Here is a 16,382-nt window from a genome sequence, read left to right as displayed (position 1 = left end):
GAAGATTAGTACCAGATGATGGATCGTGATGGATCTGGCTTGTCAGCCAGAACTACCACCTACAAACGAAAGAACCTACAGTTAAACAAGAACTTTGGTTCTATCTTCACTAAGGAAGACACAAACAATCTCCCAGAAATACTAGGAGACCGAGGATCCAGCGTGACAGAGGAACTGAAGGAAATTCACTTTAGTCATGAAATGGTGTTGGGTAAACTGTTGGGACTGAAGGCAGATAAATCCCCAGGGCCTGATAGTCTGCATCCCAGAATACTCAAGGAGGTGGCCCTAGAAATCGTGGATGAGGTGAGGTGCAACGAGACCTAGGTGTCCTTGTACATCAGTCACTGAGAGTAAGCATTCAGGTACAGCAGGCAGTGAAGAAAGCTAATGGCATGTTGGCCTTCATAGTTAGAGGATTTGAGTACAGGAGCAAGGAGATCCTACTGCAGTTGTACAGAGCCCTGGTGAGACCGCACCTGGAGTATTGTGTGCAGGACATTCTTGCTATTGAGGGAGTACAGTGTAGGTTCACCAGGTTAATTCCCGGGATAGTGGGACTGACATGATGAACAAATGGATCGACCGGGCTTGTATTCACTGGAATTTAGAAGGATGAGTGGGGATCTTATAGAAGCATATAAAGTTCTTAAGGCATTGGACAGGATAGATGCAGGAAAAATGTTACCCATGTTGGGAGAGTCCAGAACCAGGGGACACAGTTTAAAAATAAGGGGTAGGCCATTTAGGACTGAGATGAGGAAAACCTTTTTCAGCCTATGAGTTGTGAATCTGTGGATTTCTCTGCCACAGAAGGCAGTGGTGGCCAATTCACTGGTTGTTTTGAAGAGAGTGACAGTTATAGCTCTTGGGGCTAATGGAATCAAGGGATATGGGGAAAAGCAGGAACAGGGTACTGATTCTGGATGGTCGGTCATGATCATATTGAATGACAGTGCTGAATGGCCTACTCCTGCACTTGTTTTCTATGTTTCTATGTACAAGTCAAGTCAACTTATTTTGCATATACACATACAAGATGTACAGTGATGTGAAAGTGGCAATGCTTGCGGGATTGTGCAAAACAACACAACACAACACAACAGAACCAGTATTTACATTAACAACAAGACACAACAGTATTTACGCACTGATGAGATCAGAGTCCTGATGGCCTGTGGGAAGAAACTCCGTCTCATCCTCTCTGTTTTTGCAGCGTGACAGCGGAGGCGGTTGCCTGACCGTAGCAGCTGGAACAGTCCGTTGCTGGGGTTGTAGGGGTCCTTCATGATCTTGCTGGCTCTGGATCTGCACCTCCTGGTGTATAGTGTAGTTCCCGTGGTGCGTTCGGCCGAATGCAATACTCTCTGCTGAGCCTTCCTGCCCTGAGCCTTCCTGCTGTTGTCAAACCAGATAGAGATGTTTCCGGTCAGGATGCTTTCTATCGCACCAGAGTTGAAGGATTGAAGGATCCTCAGAGAGACTCTGAATTTCCTCAGATGCCTGAGGTGGTAAAGGCGCTGCCTTGCCTTTCTCACCAGTGCGGCAGTGTATGTTGTCCATGTCAGATCCTCTGTGATGTGGACTCCCAGGTATTTAAAGCTGTTCACCCTATCCACAGTAGTCCCATTTATCCCCAGTACGTCCTCGGTTGTTGTGCCCTTCTAAAGTCCACAATCAGCTCCTTCGTTTTAGTGACCTTCAAGAGGAGGCTGTTGTTCTGACACCAGACTGCCAGGTCAGCCACCTCCTCCAGGTGGGCTTTATCATTGCTATTGGAGATCAGGCCCACCGCCACTGTGTCATCAGCAAACTTGATGTTGGGTTGGCGCTGAATCTGGCCACGTAGTCATGTGTGTACAGGGAGTACAGTAGGCGGTTGAGGACACAACGGTGGGGGGATCTTGTGTTCAGGGTGAGGGGATTGGATGTATGTCTCCCCATCTTGACCACCCAGGGCCTGCCGGTGAGGAAGTCCAGGACCCAGGCACACTGGGGAGTGTTCAGTCCCAATTCCAGCAGCTTCTCAGCAAGTCTGGTTGGGACTATGGTCTTAAAAGCTTAACTGGTCAATGAACATCATCCTCACATAGCCCCCCTTCTGGTTGTCAAGGTGAGAGGGAGTGGTGGGCAAAACTTGGGAGACCGCATCATCCGTGGATCTGTTTGGACAGTATGTGAACTGCAGCGGATCCATGGTGCGAGACAGGAAGGCGCAGATGTGGTTCTTGATCAGCCTCTCGAAGCATTTCATGACCACTGAGGTGAGGGCCACTGGCTGGTAGTCATCCAAGCAGGCTGGAGAGGCATTCTTAGGCACTGGTACAATAGTGGATCTCTTGAAGCAGGTAGGGACCACAGACTTGGCCAGGGAGAGGTTGAATATCGTGGTGAACACTGGAGCGAGCTGATTAGCACAAGACTTTAGTACCATCTGGGCCTACAGCTTTCCTCGTGTTCACATGCGTCAGAGCCCTCCTCACGTCGTGCTCGGACAGAGAGAATGTGTGCACATCCCCAGCGGTGGAACTCCCTCCAGCCTCGCTAGCCAGCGCGCTGACGATGTTGCTGTTAGCCGACGAGCTAAGGGTGTTGTTGCCCGCCTCAAATCGTGCGTGAAAAGAGTTCAGGTCATCAGCTAAGGAGGTGTCGGCACTCCCGGTTGAGGCGGGGTTGGTCTGGTAATTAGTTATAGTCCGTAGCCTCTGCCATAGGCATCTGGTGTCACGCTGCTCCATCTGCAACTGCAGGAAACTAGTCTTACTGTCCCTTAACAATCTCAAATGGGGTGGCGAGTCGAGCTGGCTACAAAGATACTCATATCTGTCTGGCAGGCCTTGACAGAGAGCAAATGTAGCCCTCTCAGATTTGTCTTCTAATAAAGCTGTGAAGAAATTTAACATATTTTTAATTTCTCTGACATTCTAGGAAAGGACCATTTTTTAAAATTAACATTCTTTTAAAATATTTAAATGAAAACACTTAGAAATTGTTAAACTCTAAACTGAAGTGAAGCATGTAATGAGTCGACTCGAACACACATCAAGATACAACATATGTTTATTAAATCTACCTACAGCAGTCATCACATCTCCGAGCTGCTACTCATTCTAACTAGCGTAAGCAGGCACTTGATAATATGAAGCACATAATAGGCGGAGTCACTACTAACAAACACTTTAATTAGCTTGTATGACATAGCCAATCTACAAAGCATTATTTTAACAACTCTTCTCCCCATCACCTCTCAATTTATAGGCCAAGGATGTTCAATTAAATAAATTGATAACAATTCCGTAGCAAGACTGGGCTCCACCTTTGAACTGTATGCGAGTGATGGTTGTAGCACTCTTTTCATTAAGTTCCGTAAATGTACAGAAGTTTACTTATTGATGTTCAAACAGCTGAATGCATTTAATTTTGATCAAAGCTTCCAATTTTAGCCAGCAAAATATCCTTCAGTAAATGCCCATTGGAATTTGTATGGTATAGAATAAAAATGAGTATAATAAAAATAGTGAAACTTGGGTCGACTGCAACTTCCAAAACAATATTGCATATTTACTCGTAAAATTTGCAGACCAATGGAGAAGGGGCAGGAATGTGGAACCAATTCAATAATTGTTTTAACAAAAAGGCATGAGCATAATGAGCCATTCAAAACTATATATTTGTATTATATATCTTATGAAATGTTTACAATCTTGACCAGAATCCTACCAGCTACTGGTCACGGCGCAGCGGTAGAGTTGCTGCCTTACAGCGAATGCAACGCCAGAGACTCGGGTTAGATCCCTATTCTGGCTGATGTCTGTACGGAATTTGTACGTTCTCCCCGTGACCTGCGTGGGTTTTCTCCGAGATCTTCAGTTTCCTCCCACACTCCAAAGACATACAGGTTTGGAGGTTAATTGGCTATGTAAATGTAAAAATTGTCCCTAGTGGGTGTTAATGTACGGGGATCGCTGGTTGGCACGGACCCGGTGGGCCGAAGGGCCTATTTCCGCACTATATCTCTAAACTAAATTACTGAAGCATTTATTCAAAACAATTGTTACGAATTTTAGAAAAGATTAAAAAAAATCTTGGAATATTGAGCAAAACGTGTGATTTTGTAAGTCTGTTAAACTGTTCAATTTATTAAGAAGCCTATTACAATGTCTTAACTTTGACCCCCTTTCCTTTCTACAAGGTGAAGAGCTGATGCGATCAAGATCACACGTTCCATCTGAGTAAGTTGATAAAGAATAAATAAAGAGAAAGTAACTGGTTACACAACTGGAGATCAATTAAATAAGATTCAGAAGACTGTTATAATAATAATAATAATAATAATAAGCTTTATTATGGACTCGTGGTCCAGACAAGGGGCAACATTACATTAAAATAATGCATTACATATTAAAAAATATCATAAAGTACATATAAAATCTCAGTATATCACTTATAAAAGCATTATAAATTATATATTTTTAAAAACACAATACATAAGTTAAAAAGTTAAAGTTATGTGTTATTGATTAATGTCATTTTCAAATTGACCATCAGCCGACTTCCGTGGAGATCAAGAATTGGTTATTAGTTGCTTAACTCTTGACAAAATGCAATTTCTATTGTACCTTTTTATTGGCTCAAGAGTACAACAAAGAAGGAAATGCCAACTCATTTTTAAGCATTTTGGTGACTTGACATTTTTAGATGTGATGGTGAATTAAAAATGTGTGATAACATATTTAAAAATTCTACACAGCTAAAAGTGACAGATCAACAAAATGCTTCAATGGGTTGGTAGACCTTTTTGTTTGCAATTTTTGTTTTTCTTTTTTTTTCTTTCTTCATATTGCTTCCGAGATGGCGCCCAACCCAGGGGACTATTTGCGTGCTAGCAACAGAAGCAGATCTACAATCATATATTACAATCGCTCCACACTTTTAAATCTCTACTCCTATAGCAATATTCCCTTTATTCCCTTATCATGTATCTGTAAAGCTGTTTGCATGGGTCGATTGTTCACAAGTTATAGGAGTAGAATTAGGCCATTCAGCCCATCGAGTCTACTACGCCATTCAATCATGACTGATCTCTGCCTCCTAATTCCATTTGCCTGCCTTTTCCCCCATAGCCCTTGACACTCGTTCTAATCAACAATTTGTCTACCTCTGCCTTAAAAATATCTACTGACTTGGCCTCCACAGCCATCTGTGGCAATGAGTTCCACAGATTAACTCCCCTATGACTAAAGAAATTCCTCCTCACCTCCTTTCTAAAAAGAGCGCCCTTTAATTCTGAGGCTATGACCGTTGGTCCTGGACTTTCTCACCAGTGGAAACATCCTTTCCACATCCACTCTATCTATGCCTATCATTATTCTGTACATTTCAATGAGGTCTCGTCTCAACCTATTAAACTCCAGCGAGTTGAGGTCCAGTGCTGTCAAACGCTCATTATATGCTAACCCACTCATTCTGGGAATCATTTTTGTAAACCTCCTCTGAACCTTCTCCAGAGCTAGCACATCCTTCCTCAGATATGAGGCCCAAATTTGCTCTCAGTACTGCAAATGCGGCCTGACCAGCGCCTTATAGAGCCTCAGCATTACATTTCTGATTTTCTATTCCAGTCCTCTTGATATAAATGCTAGCATTGAATATACTACTGACTCCATTTGCAAATTAGCCTTTTGAGAGTTCTGCACCAGCACTCCCAAGTCCCTTTGCACCTCCGATTTCTGGATTTTCTCTCCATTTAGAAAATAAGCTGTAATCATGTATTGTAACCATGTATTGTTTTCCGCTGACTGGTTAGCACGCAAGAAAAGTTTTTCTCTGTACCTCAGTACACGTGACAAGAAAACTGAACTAAACTAGTACATTCGGGATTGAGGATGCTTGCAGAGATAAAGTAGAATAATAGCTGCAAACATTATAAGGACAAGGATTTTAACAATAATGAAATGAAATGAATAAGTGTTCACTTTAATTAAATCTGGGGTGATGTCCAAGCAGGTATGTGCATAAAGTTTAGTGTTATCATACCTAAGATTTAGTATCATGGGACTGAAACAAATACAGGCTCATTGCAGTGAGGCAAGCAGAACAAAGGCATGGTGGAGTAAATTAGAATTTCAGTATATATTAGTTGAAAAGAATAAAGAAATTTTTTTAATTTTCCAAAGTTGCCAATTTTAGGGTTTGCAACAATCTTTATTGTCAGTCAAAATTAAATTAAATGGCTCCTGCCATGGCTTTTGGACAGTCTTAATTAGTGAATTTTAAATGAGCAATTAAATTCCCCACAGCAGAGTCAACTGAGGAATATTTTGGCTACGATACAATGCTCTGAGTTATTTGGTTCCCACCAAAGACAAACTTTGCATCTATTGCAGCAGTTTTGTTTATTTAAAAAAAATGCTCTCTGCAGGCTAGTTCTTGGCAACATTTGGATTTTGATTTGAAAATATTATCTACAGTAACAAACCGTTTCTCAGACAATTTGATCCTGCACAGCTTTGACATCTACGTGATATTTATTAATGAAGTATACCAGCAAACAGAAAATAGATTCCAGATATGAATGCCATCATTTAATACGAAAATTGGAATGAAAGTACTTATCTTTGATGCTGAGGCAAAAGAAAAACACACTTTTGGACCAGATCACAAGCTTTAAATCATTTATGTACTTCTCTCAGTTCCAGCTCTTTCATCACTATGGAAGTATTGCTGATTATCTTTGATTAATTTGTATGTCTCACATTTCCACATCATCTATCATTGTTTTGCTCATTCACAAGCTGTGTATAACATCGCTAATATCTGATTGATGAAGCAATTGTGTGTAAAAAACAGTCTACATGTATATAGTGAACAAAACATGAAAGGCTGACCATGCCCATTTCAGGATCAATTTTCATTAAAATGTTGTCAGTTATACAATCTTTTGGGAATATATTAGGAATGTGCTTTATGCCATTTAAAGCAAAGTTACAGTGAAGCTCCAATAATCTAGCATCTGATTGTTCGGTATTCTTATTGGACTGGCATCTATGAGCCAGGGATCCAGACTGCAAGTGTGAATAGCTAGAACCAAAAGTTTGGAGTGCAGCTGAAGTTCTGGACTGTGGGTCTAACTACATTAGGAAACTTGTTTGTAGTGGGTAGGAAGGAACTGCAGATGCTGGTTTAAACTGAAGATAGACACAAAATGCTGGAGTAACTCAGTGGGACAGGCACCATCTCTGGGGAGAAGGGATGGATGACCTTTCGGGTCGCAACCCCTCTTCAGACTGGCCTCAACCCAAAATGCCACCCATTCCTATCCAGAGATGCTGCCTGTCCCACTGAGTTACTCCAGCATTGTTTGTAGTCGGGTCCAGAACATCGGGAGTCAGAAATGTGCAATTGGAGCCAGGGTCCGAATATATCTGTATTACCTGCTCTATTTAAATTTACCTGGTTCATTTGAAAATGTACTATGCTACCGTGTAATGTGTAAAAAAAAATGTTTTTTAATTAAAGAATATATACGATTAATATGAATAAAATACAATACTCAATAACATTTGCAAGTCTAACACCACTAAAAGTCTATTGCTACCAAAGTAACAGAATTGTATTCTATTTATGATTAATGGGAAGGTGCCTTGCATTAAAACTTCTATTTTGGTTTAAATTATAAAGGGCCAAAAGGGTCAACAGTGACTTGTTTTCATTGGATCCATTGTTTGGACCCCCACTTGATTCCTCGTCTTCATCCACATCAACAACTTCATCAGGTAGATATTTAGGTTCTTGTGTTGTTCATTTGTGTAAATATTTCAAATTGACAAAAGTACTATTTGATATTTTAAAATGAAGTGTATGATTCTTAAGCTTTTTGTTATCATAATTAACACTGATATGCAAAATAATCCTACAAATGTTTATGCTAAACAGTTACAAATATTTTCATTTGATCTAATCATTTCTTGATTATTTGATATCATTAACTCCATGATGATGGCATTCTATTGATCCAAATCTCTATTTCTTTAAGTTTTTTTTTCCCCATTGAAGCTCCACTTCAATTGATTTTATAAATGTTAGCATTGATTTCTGTGTGCTCTCAGTTTAATGAAATGTAGAGGAAGCATTGTCTTGTTACTTCATACTTCTAACTGAAACAAAATGATATATTCATTTGTCAACCACAAGCAATTACTTAATTCAAACACAATATTTTTAATTTGTTCAATTTATTTTGGGATACATAGAAATATAGATAACATGTATTGAAAAAGTAATTCTACTAAATATCATTAAATACACACAATTTATTGGTTTGCATGGATGTAAACATATGCATACAAATGGCATCCAGCCAAGGCTTTTGATATTTCAGGCCAATACTTTAAACCCCAGAGAGGAAAAAACATTTATGTTAAGTGACAGTTCCAAAAGAAGTGAGTTAACCAGAAATTATTGAAGTTGCTATTGAATCTGGAGGTGTGCGTCTTCACACTTCTATACCTTTGGCCCAATGGGAGAGGAGATAAGAAGGAGCAACCAGGGTGTGACTCGTCCTGGACTATGCTGGTGGCCTTGCCGAGGCAGCGTGAGGTATAAATGGAGTCAATGGAAGGGAGGTTGGTTTGTGTGATTGGGCTGGGCCTACAGTTCTCTGCAATTTCTTGCAGTCTTGGATGGAGCTGTTCCCAAACCATGCTGTGATGCATCCCGATAAAATGCTTTACGGCACCTATAGAAGTTGGTGAGAATTGGTGTAGCTATGCCGAACTTCCTAAGCCTTCTAAGGAAGCAGAGGTGTTGGTATGTTTTCTTAACCATTGCTTCAATATGGGTCATACAGGAGTTGCTGGTGATATTTATTCCAAGGAATTTGCTTTCAACCATCTCTACTTCTGCGCCGTCAGTGACAACTGCGGTATCTGTGTCGATCCTGAAGTCGATCACTATCTTCTTTGTCTTGCTGACATCAAGAGAAAGGTTGTTGCCTCGACACCAGGTCACGAGGTTCTCAGTCGATTTCCTGTACTCTGTCTCATAATTATTTGATATCCAGCTCACAATAGCGGTGTTGTCTGCGAATTTGTCAATTGAATTAGGCTTGTTCATGGCTGCACAGTCATGGATGTACAAGGAATAAAGAAGGGGGCTGAGAACGCATCCTTGCAAAGCACCAGTGTTGAGGGTTATCGTAGAGGCTAATTTGTCCCCGACCCTCACCGTTGGGGTTTGTTGGTCAGGAAGCTGATTTTTCCAGTTGCAGAGATGAGTGCTGACTCCAAGTCCCGCAAGTTTAGGGATGGGATAATGGTGATGAAGGTCTATGAATAGGAGTCTGACGTTGGTGTATCTCTTATCCAGGTGTTCTAGGGATGAGTCTTGTGGCGGTAGGCAAACTGCAGTGGGTCGAGAACCTGTGTCAAACAGCACGGAATCAGGCCCTTCATCTCAACTTGTCCATCGGCCAATATGTCCCACCTGCTAACCTCAGTGCAGTTTTAATGTTTGAAGAGAAATGGCCCCCATCGTACTGCTTCTAAATATTCACATTTATAACTTTTGAAAGAGCATGCATCAATTAATATACATAAGCTTGCAAGATGATGTTTTCCCCATTCAGGGCAGTTAATGATGCAGCTGTGTAAAGTAAATAGGATTCTGGCTGTTTGGAAAATTAATTGTATCTTTTTGCCCAAAATTTATGAATGCACCTTGATTTCGCTCATAGAATGTCAGCATAGCTAACAAGGTCAGCCAGACCACCAGTTGCTGGAAAATTGGTGGCGGACCCGTATTAAGTACCATGGTAAAGTTGGGTTTATGGAGAAGAGTCTCAAATTAGCCATCACATAGATGGTGTGTGACTCAGGAGATTTTGCACCTCTGGTTGTGCGGCACCTTCTGCATGTAGTACAGTTAGAATTTCAAGATTTTTCAAGATGAGAAAATGATAATATCGTGATAGTATAGATGGTGTGTGACTCAGGAGATTTTGGACATTGTACCATCGGAATGTACCTATTGCTCTTGTGCTTCTGGTTTGTTGTTTATGGGTTTGGAAAATACTGTTGGCAGCCTTGGCAACTTACTGCAGTGTATCTTATTAATAGTGCACAATTCAGTTCAGTGCATTAGCGGGATAAAACTGAATGTTCAATGTGATGTATAGGATGCAATTAAGCAAATTCCTGTAATCTGGATACTGTTAAGATGGATATGCCAGTGCACTTTTAAATATTGTTAGAACTGCACTAATCTTGGCGTGGAAGTTCTTTTTAATGTCAGAAGTTGGGTAACATGCTGCAGAATATCTTGAGTCTGACAAGCATATACATAATAAAAACAGAAATAGGCCATGTGGTCCCTTGAGCCTGCTCTGCCAATCACTAGGTCATGGCTGATCTGACCTTTGGCTTCAATTCCATTTTCCTGCCAATCTCAATGATCCTGTACTTCCCTGTACTGATCAACTAGGCAGTGCTAATTGAAGATTATTGCGAATACCTTGTCTTGATGCACTTATTTTACATAAACTTTCCATAATCAAAGATACAAGTTCACGATTTCCCAGCACCCGAGGTTCCAGAGCCTTTCTGGATTATCTGTTTTGCCAGACCAACAGTGATCATTTCCTCCAAGAGGAGTTGAACAGAACCAGAATGGTCTGCCTAGGGCACTGAGGGCTAAAGTTGGCCTTGGAGAACGTATCTACCAGCACCGGCTGGGTCTGAGTTGCATCGCCCTGGCCACAGGGGGCAAATTTGACCCGTCCACCCGGAGGTCCCAGTGAGGTCAAGATTGGCTGCCTCACGCAGTCTAGGTCCCACATTTTCGGGGGATTTTCAAGTGCGCCCTTGTAATTTTGTCGGAAATAAAGGAGTGCCAGACCACCAGTTGCCGGAAAATTGGTGGCGGACCCGTATTAAGTACCATGGTAAAGTTGGGTTTATGGAGAAGAGTCTCAAATTAACCATTTAATGGTGGAACAGATTTGAAGGGAAAATGTCAATTATTATTCTTAAGCTCCTGTGCACTTGACTCAGCAATCATTAAAATTGACATAATTATTAAATGTTTCCTCCCAAAATAACTGTTCAATTACCCACCATTATTCACAGAACTGAAGAATTCAAAGCTAATTGTTGGGTACGGATTCATGGATTTTCGTCTGATATTTCTCTTTCCACTGTTAAACATGCATGGAGGCCTGTGTAAAGTTCTGCATGGATAATTTTAGATTCACCTGGTGCTGCACCTAGCATATTATTCTGTAGACCTTGTTGATCCAAATTGGTCCTCCACTTAGTTACAAGTTCACCAGCCATAACTGGTGAACTTGTAACTAAGTGTCATAACAAATCAGGAGAGAATGTGGCAGTGATTAAGACATTGGTTTAAAGAGAGAAGGCACGATGTAATAGTATAGAGAAGCAAGATAGGTTAACAGCTGCAGGATTAAGTGCTCATACCCATGTCAGAAGAATTTGCAGAAGAATTTAGATCAGTTGATTCACCAATGTCATTTGTTAATGCCTAAATGTTGCTGCATGCTGGTGAGGACTGTCCATTTGCTAAGAAGTTGTAAGTGCAATTGAATATCAAACAATTATCCTTTTAATGTCTATGTGTTTCAATTTTACTCAGTTAACACTGACCCCATATGTTGCCCTAATGTCATGGATGGTCATCCTCATAACATCTCTGGTGCATTCAGCTCATTGGTCAATGATTAGACCAATACAAAATTATCCAAGACCACCGCACTATGGATAAGTGGTGACCCAAAACTCATTGTGTGTCAAGGAGGTGGAAGCAGTCAATCAAGGCTTGAGAAAGGGAACTGGAAGGCAACTGAGGAAAAATAATTTTCAGAGCTGTGACAGAATAGAGCCGACAAACAACTAGATCAGCTGAATAAACTACTTCTGAGCCATATTTCTTTGCTGAAGCACTGCAAGTTTAAGAACAATGATTCTTAATTTTAAATTTCAAAACTAAGAGTTAGGCAAACTTATCCTTGACTGGAATGCAAGTCCAGAAGCACATCAATGTGGCTGATGCTTAGTTTCACTTTGAAATAACCTCTCGAGGCTCTATTTCACGGAAATAATTGCTGGAATGGCAAGCATTAGGTTTTGTGGATAATGGATGTTATTTTTAACATGTCACATCTTAATCAGTGTTGTGTCAAGTTCAGAGTGAGAACAACCAGATGCTAGTGGTATAATTATCCATGTCCTGTTTATTAAAAGTCTAACATTATTTTATTAATGGATTTTTGAAATGTAATCATTCTGGCAATATATATCATTAACGAGTTTTGCTTTCGTCTTCCTTCTTGTTTTTCTTAACTTTGTTTCTAGCTTTCCCTTTCCTTCCAGTAAGTAACACTTCTGAAGTACACACGTTTTTAACTTCAGGTAAATAAGACTCTAATGTATTGAAAAGCTATCCAATCGAACATTTTTGTGCTCCATTATCCAACAAAGTGGTTTTATCAGGGGGAGTTGTAGCACAGTAACCAAGCTTTTAAGAAGGCAATAGAATACAAAGCACCTCAATAATATTTTTTTAATTCGTCTATTGAGGTGTTTTCAATAAGAAGTGTACAACTATTCTCAAATTAACTTTTTCAACTTTACATTGTTACATTTAAACACATTTAATTTGATACGAACAATTAGGAAGTGATAATTAGGAAGTGATACCACCTTGCTGATTGATATGTAGAAAATGAATGTTATTATCTTTGTCGTATTTTGGCACACATAACTTTTTCCAAGAATGCCTGTTAAGTTTTTCCTACTTCATCTGCACATGACATGAAAACTGACATAACTTTCTCATGAATTCCAGGGCTGTGTAATATATATGAAATAAATATGGTGGTATTTTGTTGAAATATTTTGGCTAGGTCGACAACTTGGAAACCCAAACTTTATTATCTAATTGTAATTAAAAAAATCATAATGTCATACTGCTTCTGTTGCGGTAGTTTCATTGATTGCCCCATTTATTTTCAATTTAACTTTATTACTAAATTGCTACCGTTTCTTTGAAGGATTCTTTAAAAATCTATTAAAGTAGATGGTTCTTTATAAAATACACAGTGCCCTCCATAATGTTTGGGACAAAGACCCATCATTTATTTATTTGCTTCTGTACTCCACAATTTGAGATTTTTCTAATAGTAAAAATCACATGTGGTTAAAGTGCACATTGTCTGATTTTAATAAAGGCCATTTTTATACATTTTGGTTTCACCATGTAGAACGTACAGCAGTGTTTATATATAGTCCCCCCATTTCAGGGCAACATAATGTTTGGAACACAGCAATGTAACTGAAAGTAGTCATGTTTAGTATTTTGTTGCATATCTTTTGCATGCAATGACTGCTTGAAATCTGCGATGCATGGACATCACCAGTTGTTGGGTGTCTTCTGCCAGGCCTGTATTGCAGCTATCTTTAGCTTATGCTTATTTTAGGGGCTAATCCCCTTCAGTTTTCTCTTCAGCATATAAAAAGCATGCTCAATTGGGTTCAGATCGGGTGATTGACTTGGCCACGCAAGAATTTACTATTTTTTAGCTTTGAAAAATTCCTTTGTTGCTTTAGCAGTATGTTTGGAATCATTATATTGCTGGTGAATGGACCGCCGGCCAATGAGTTTTGAGACATTTGTTTAAACTTGAGCAGATAGGATGTCTATACACTTCAGAATTCATTATGCTATTACTATCAGCAGTTGTATCATCAATGAAGATAAGTGAGCCAGTACCTTCAGCAGCCATATATGCCCAGGCCATAACACCCCCACCACTGTGTTTCACAGATGAGGTTGTATGCTTTGGACCTTGGGCAGTTACTTTGTTCCTCCATACTTTGCTCTTGCCATCACTCTGATATAAGTTAATCTTCATATCATCTGTCCACAAGACCTTTTTCCAGAACCGTGGTTGCTCTTTTAAGTACTTCTTGGCAAACTGTAACATGGCCATCCTATTTTTGCTGCTAACCAGTGGTTTGCATCTTGTAGTGTGGCCTCTGTTTTTCTGTTCATGAAGTCTTCTGCAGACACTGGTCATTGATAAATCCACACCCGACTGAAGAGTGTTTCTGATCTGTCGGACAGGTGTTTGGGGATTTTTCTTTATTATAGAGAGAATTCTTCTGCCATCAGCTCTGGAGGTCTTCCTTGGCCTGCCAGTCCCTTTCGATTAGTAAGCTCACCAGTGCTCTCTTTCTTCTTAATGATGTTCCAAACAGTTGATTTTGGGAATCCTAAGGTTTGGCTGATGTCTCTAACAGTTTTATTCTTGTTTCTCAGTCTCACAATGGCGTATTTGACTTTCATTGACACAACTTTGGTTTTCATGTTGATAAACAGCCATAAAAGTTTCCAAATGTGATGGAAAGACTAGGTGCTGAGAGCTCTCTTATACCTGCATTAAGGAGGCAATTAAACACACCCGAGCAATTACAAAGGCCTGTGAAGCCATGTGTCCCAAACATTATGGTGCCCTGAAATGGAGGGACTATGTATAAAGCCAAAAAATAAATTAGGGGTCTTTGTCCCAAACATTATGGAGGGCACTGTAGTTGTCACATTTGAAGGAAGACACTTCCTTAAATTTTGATGTACTGTAATATTTTTAAAGGAAACTAATGATTAGGCAATGAATGTCAAAGAGTACAGTGGAACATGTTCGAGAGATCATTCAATGTTTACATACCTCACATTCATTGAGCAGTGATTTTAGCTTAATGCATAGTTCAACACATTTTTGGTGTAGGATCGTACGTTTAGGTTTTTATCTTGGTAATTAAAATTTATAATTGGAAAATGAGAAGTAGTATGCCCATCATCATTCACCTTCGATTGTAGAATGCATTCAGTAAATTGTAAAAACAATTGATTAAATTAATTTTTTAACTCTTTTTTAAGTGTAATATTGTAAAGTTAAAAAGCCCTGGTATTCATTTGTCTTAGTTTATTAACCTTCACTTTATTTATCTATTCTTTTTGCTGCTTAATGTATCAAGAATGTTGAACCTTTAAAAGAGTTTTGTTAATTTTCTGTCATTTATTTTTTGCCAACTAATTACTAAAGATTTAACTCCATCCATCATATTTTATATTGGTTCACTGGCGTTATAAGTTGACCTCTAACCCTTCACCTACCTTTTTGACGTGTTATGACTAACACTTTTATTAATATTTAAGTTACAGTGATTCTGTAAATATGAAGAGAATTCACCTGCGGCCACAGTAGTTGTCTATTGAAATATGTGTGATATTTCCAATAAAAATCATTTAGACAGTTTAGTAGTTCACGTTGGAAAAAATGCCTCATGAGGATGACAATGTATATGATAAAGTTAATATTCTACATTTTTATTGCATATTTTTTTGCAAGCTTTTAACTCTTCCTTTTCCTTCAGCTGAATTAACATGGCATGAAGGGAGTTCAACTTTCTCGAGCCCTAATTCACCATGGGGTGTAGAATATGAGTCCTCAGTGAAGCACCAGTCAAGCTGTGAGTCTAAGAGTCCTAGTCCTGGTTCAGGTTTTAGTGTAGCAGCAATTTTAGAGACCTTAAATGGCCACACTGTCATTCCTACTTCACGGACTCAGTGGATTTCATTTAATGATGAGCTAAATTCAAGCAGACCTTTAAACTTATTGAAGGAACCAACACATATTAAAGCTCCATCAAACTCCAATCCTCCTGTGGCCTCCTTTCAGTTGTCGTCTTCCAACAGCACTTTTGATGACCAAAGTGACCTTCAGAATGATTTTACAGGCAACAAGAAACTACCTATTGAAGAGAATGACACTGGAAGTTTTCCCTCCTCTGCATCTCAACCTGTGGATGTTAGTTTAACGCCTGTGGTTGCACATTTAAATAATGGTATGCCAAATATGATTTGTACAAATATGCTTCATAGTTTATGCCCTGAACTTTTAAAATCATTACATCAGAGTGAAATAGTTTGGATAAACTGATTTTAACTGACTGGAAAGTGACTCTAATTTGTGCATCTTTTGTAGTCATGTAAATTGATTGCAATGACTATGCTAAGCAACTTCATTGTAATCTGCAAACTTTTTATATCTAATTCTGGTTTGTGTTATTTGGGGTCGGATAATATATTCTTACATTGATTATGAACAATTGGGAAAATGAATTCATTGTGAAGACACGTATTTTGCTTTTAGGATTAAGATTTTAATTCAGGTAGACGAGTGGAGGCTATTTCTATAATAGATGTCAGGGCTATTCAGTTCCATATGTTTAAAAAAATCTTATGAACTAAATTTTGGAGAAAAGAAATGCAGGTTTCCCCTGATTAGCAAGCCTTCATGTTGCTAT

General features: G+C 39.3%; 1 protein-coding gene across 7 annotated transcripts in view; it reads left to right on the top strand.

The window, feature by feature from the left end:
* The window catches only part of fcho2 (FCH and mu domain containing endocytic adaptor 2), a 156,117-nt gene that overhangs the window by 87,226 nt on the left and 52,509 nt on the right, over positions 1 to 16,382 (top strand). For 3 of the 7 annotated variants that reach the window (XM_055632161.1, XM_055632163.1, XM_055632164.1), the window contains exons 16-17: positions 4,193 to 4,232; positions 7,681 to 7,775. In XM_055632161.1, coding sequence (XP_055488136.1) covers positions 4,193 to 4,232; positions 7,681 to 7,775 — 135 coding nt within the window. Of the gene's footprint in view, positions 1 to 4,192; positions 4,233 to 7,680; positions 7,776 to 12,368; positions 12,426 to 15,449; positions 15,921 to 16,382 lie in introns of all 7 variants that reach the window. The other 4 variants (XM_055632158.1, XM_055632160.1, XM_055632157.1 and 1 more) reach the window with 3 other exon arrangements.

Source organism: Leucoraja erinacea, chromosome 3 (assembly GCF_028641065.1).
Source record: "Leucoraja erinacea ecotype New England chromosome 3, Leri_hhj_1, whole genome shotgun sequence".
NCBI lineage: Eukaryota > Metazoa > Chordata > Chondrichthyes > Rajiformes > Rajidae > Leucoraja > Leucoraja erinaceus.
The sequence above is the reverse complement of the archived record's forward strand: the minus strand, read 5'-3'. Positions and strand labels throughout refer to the sequence as shown.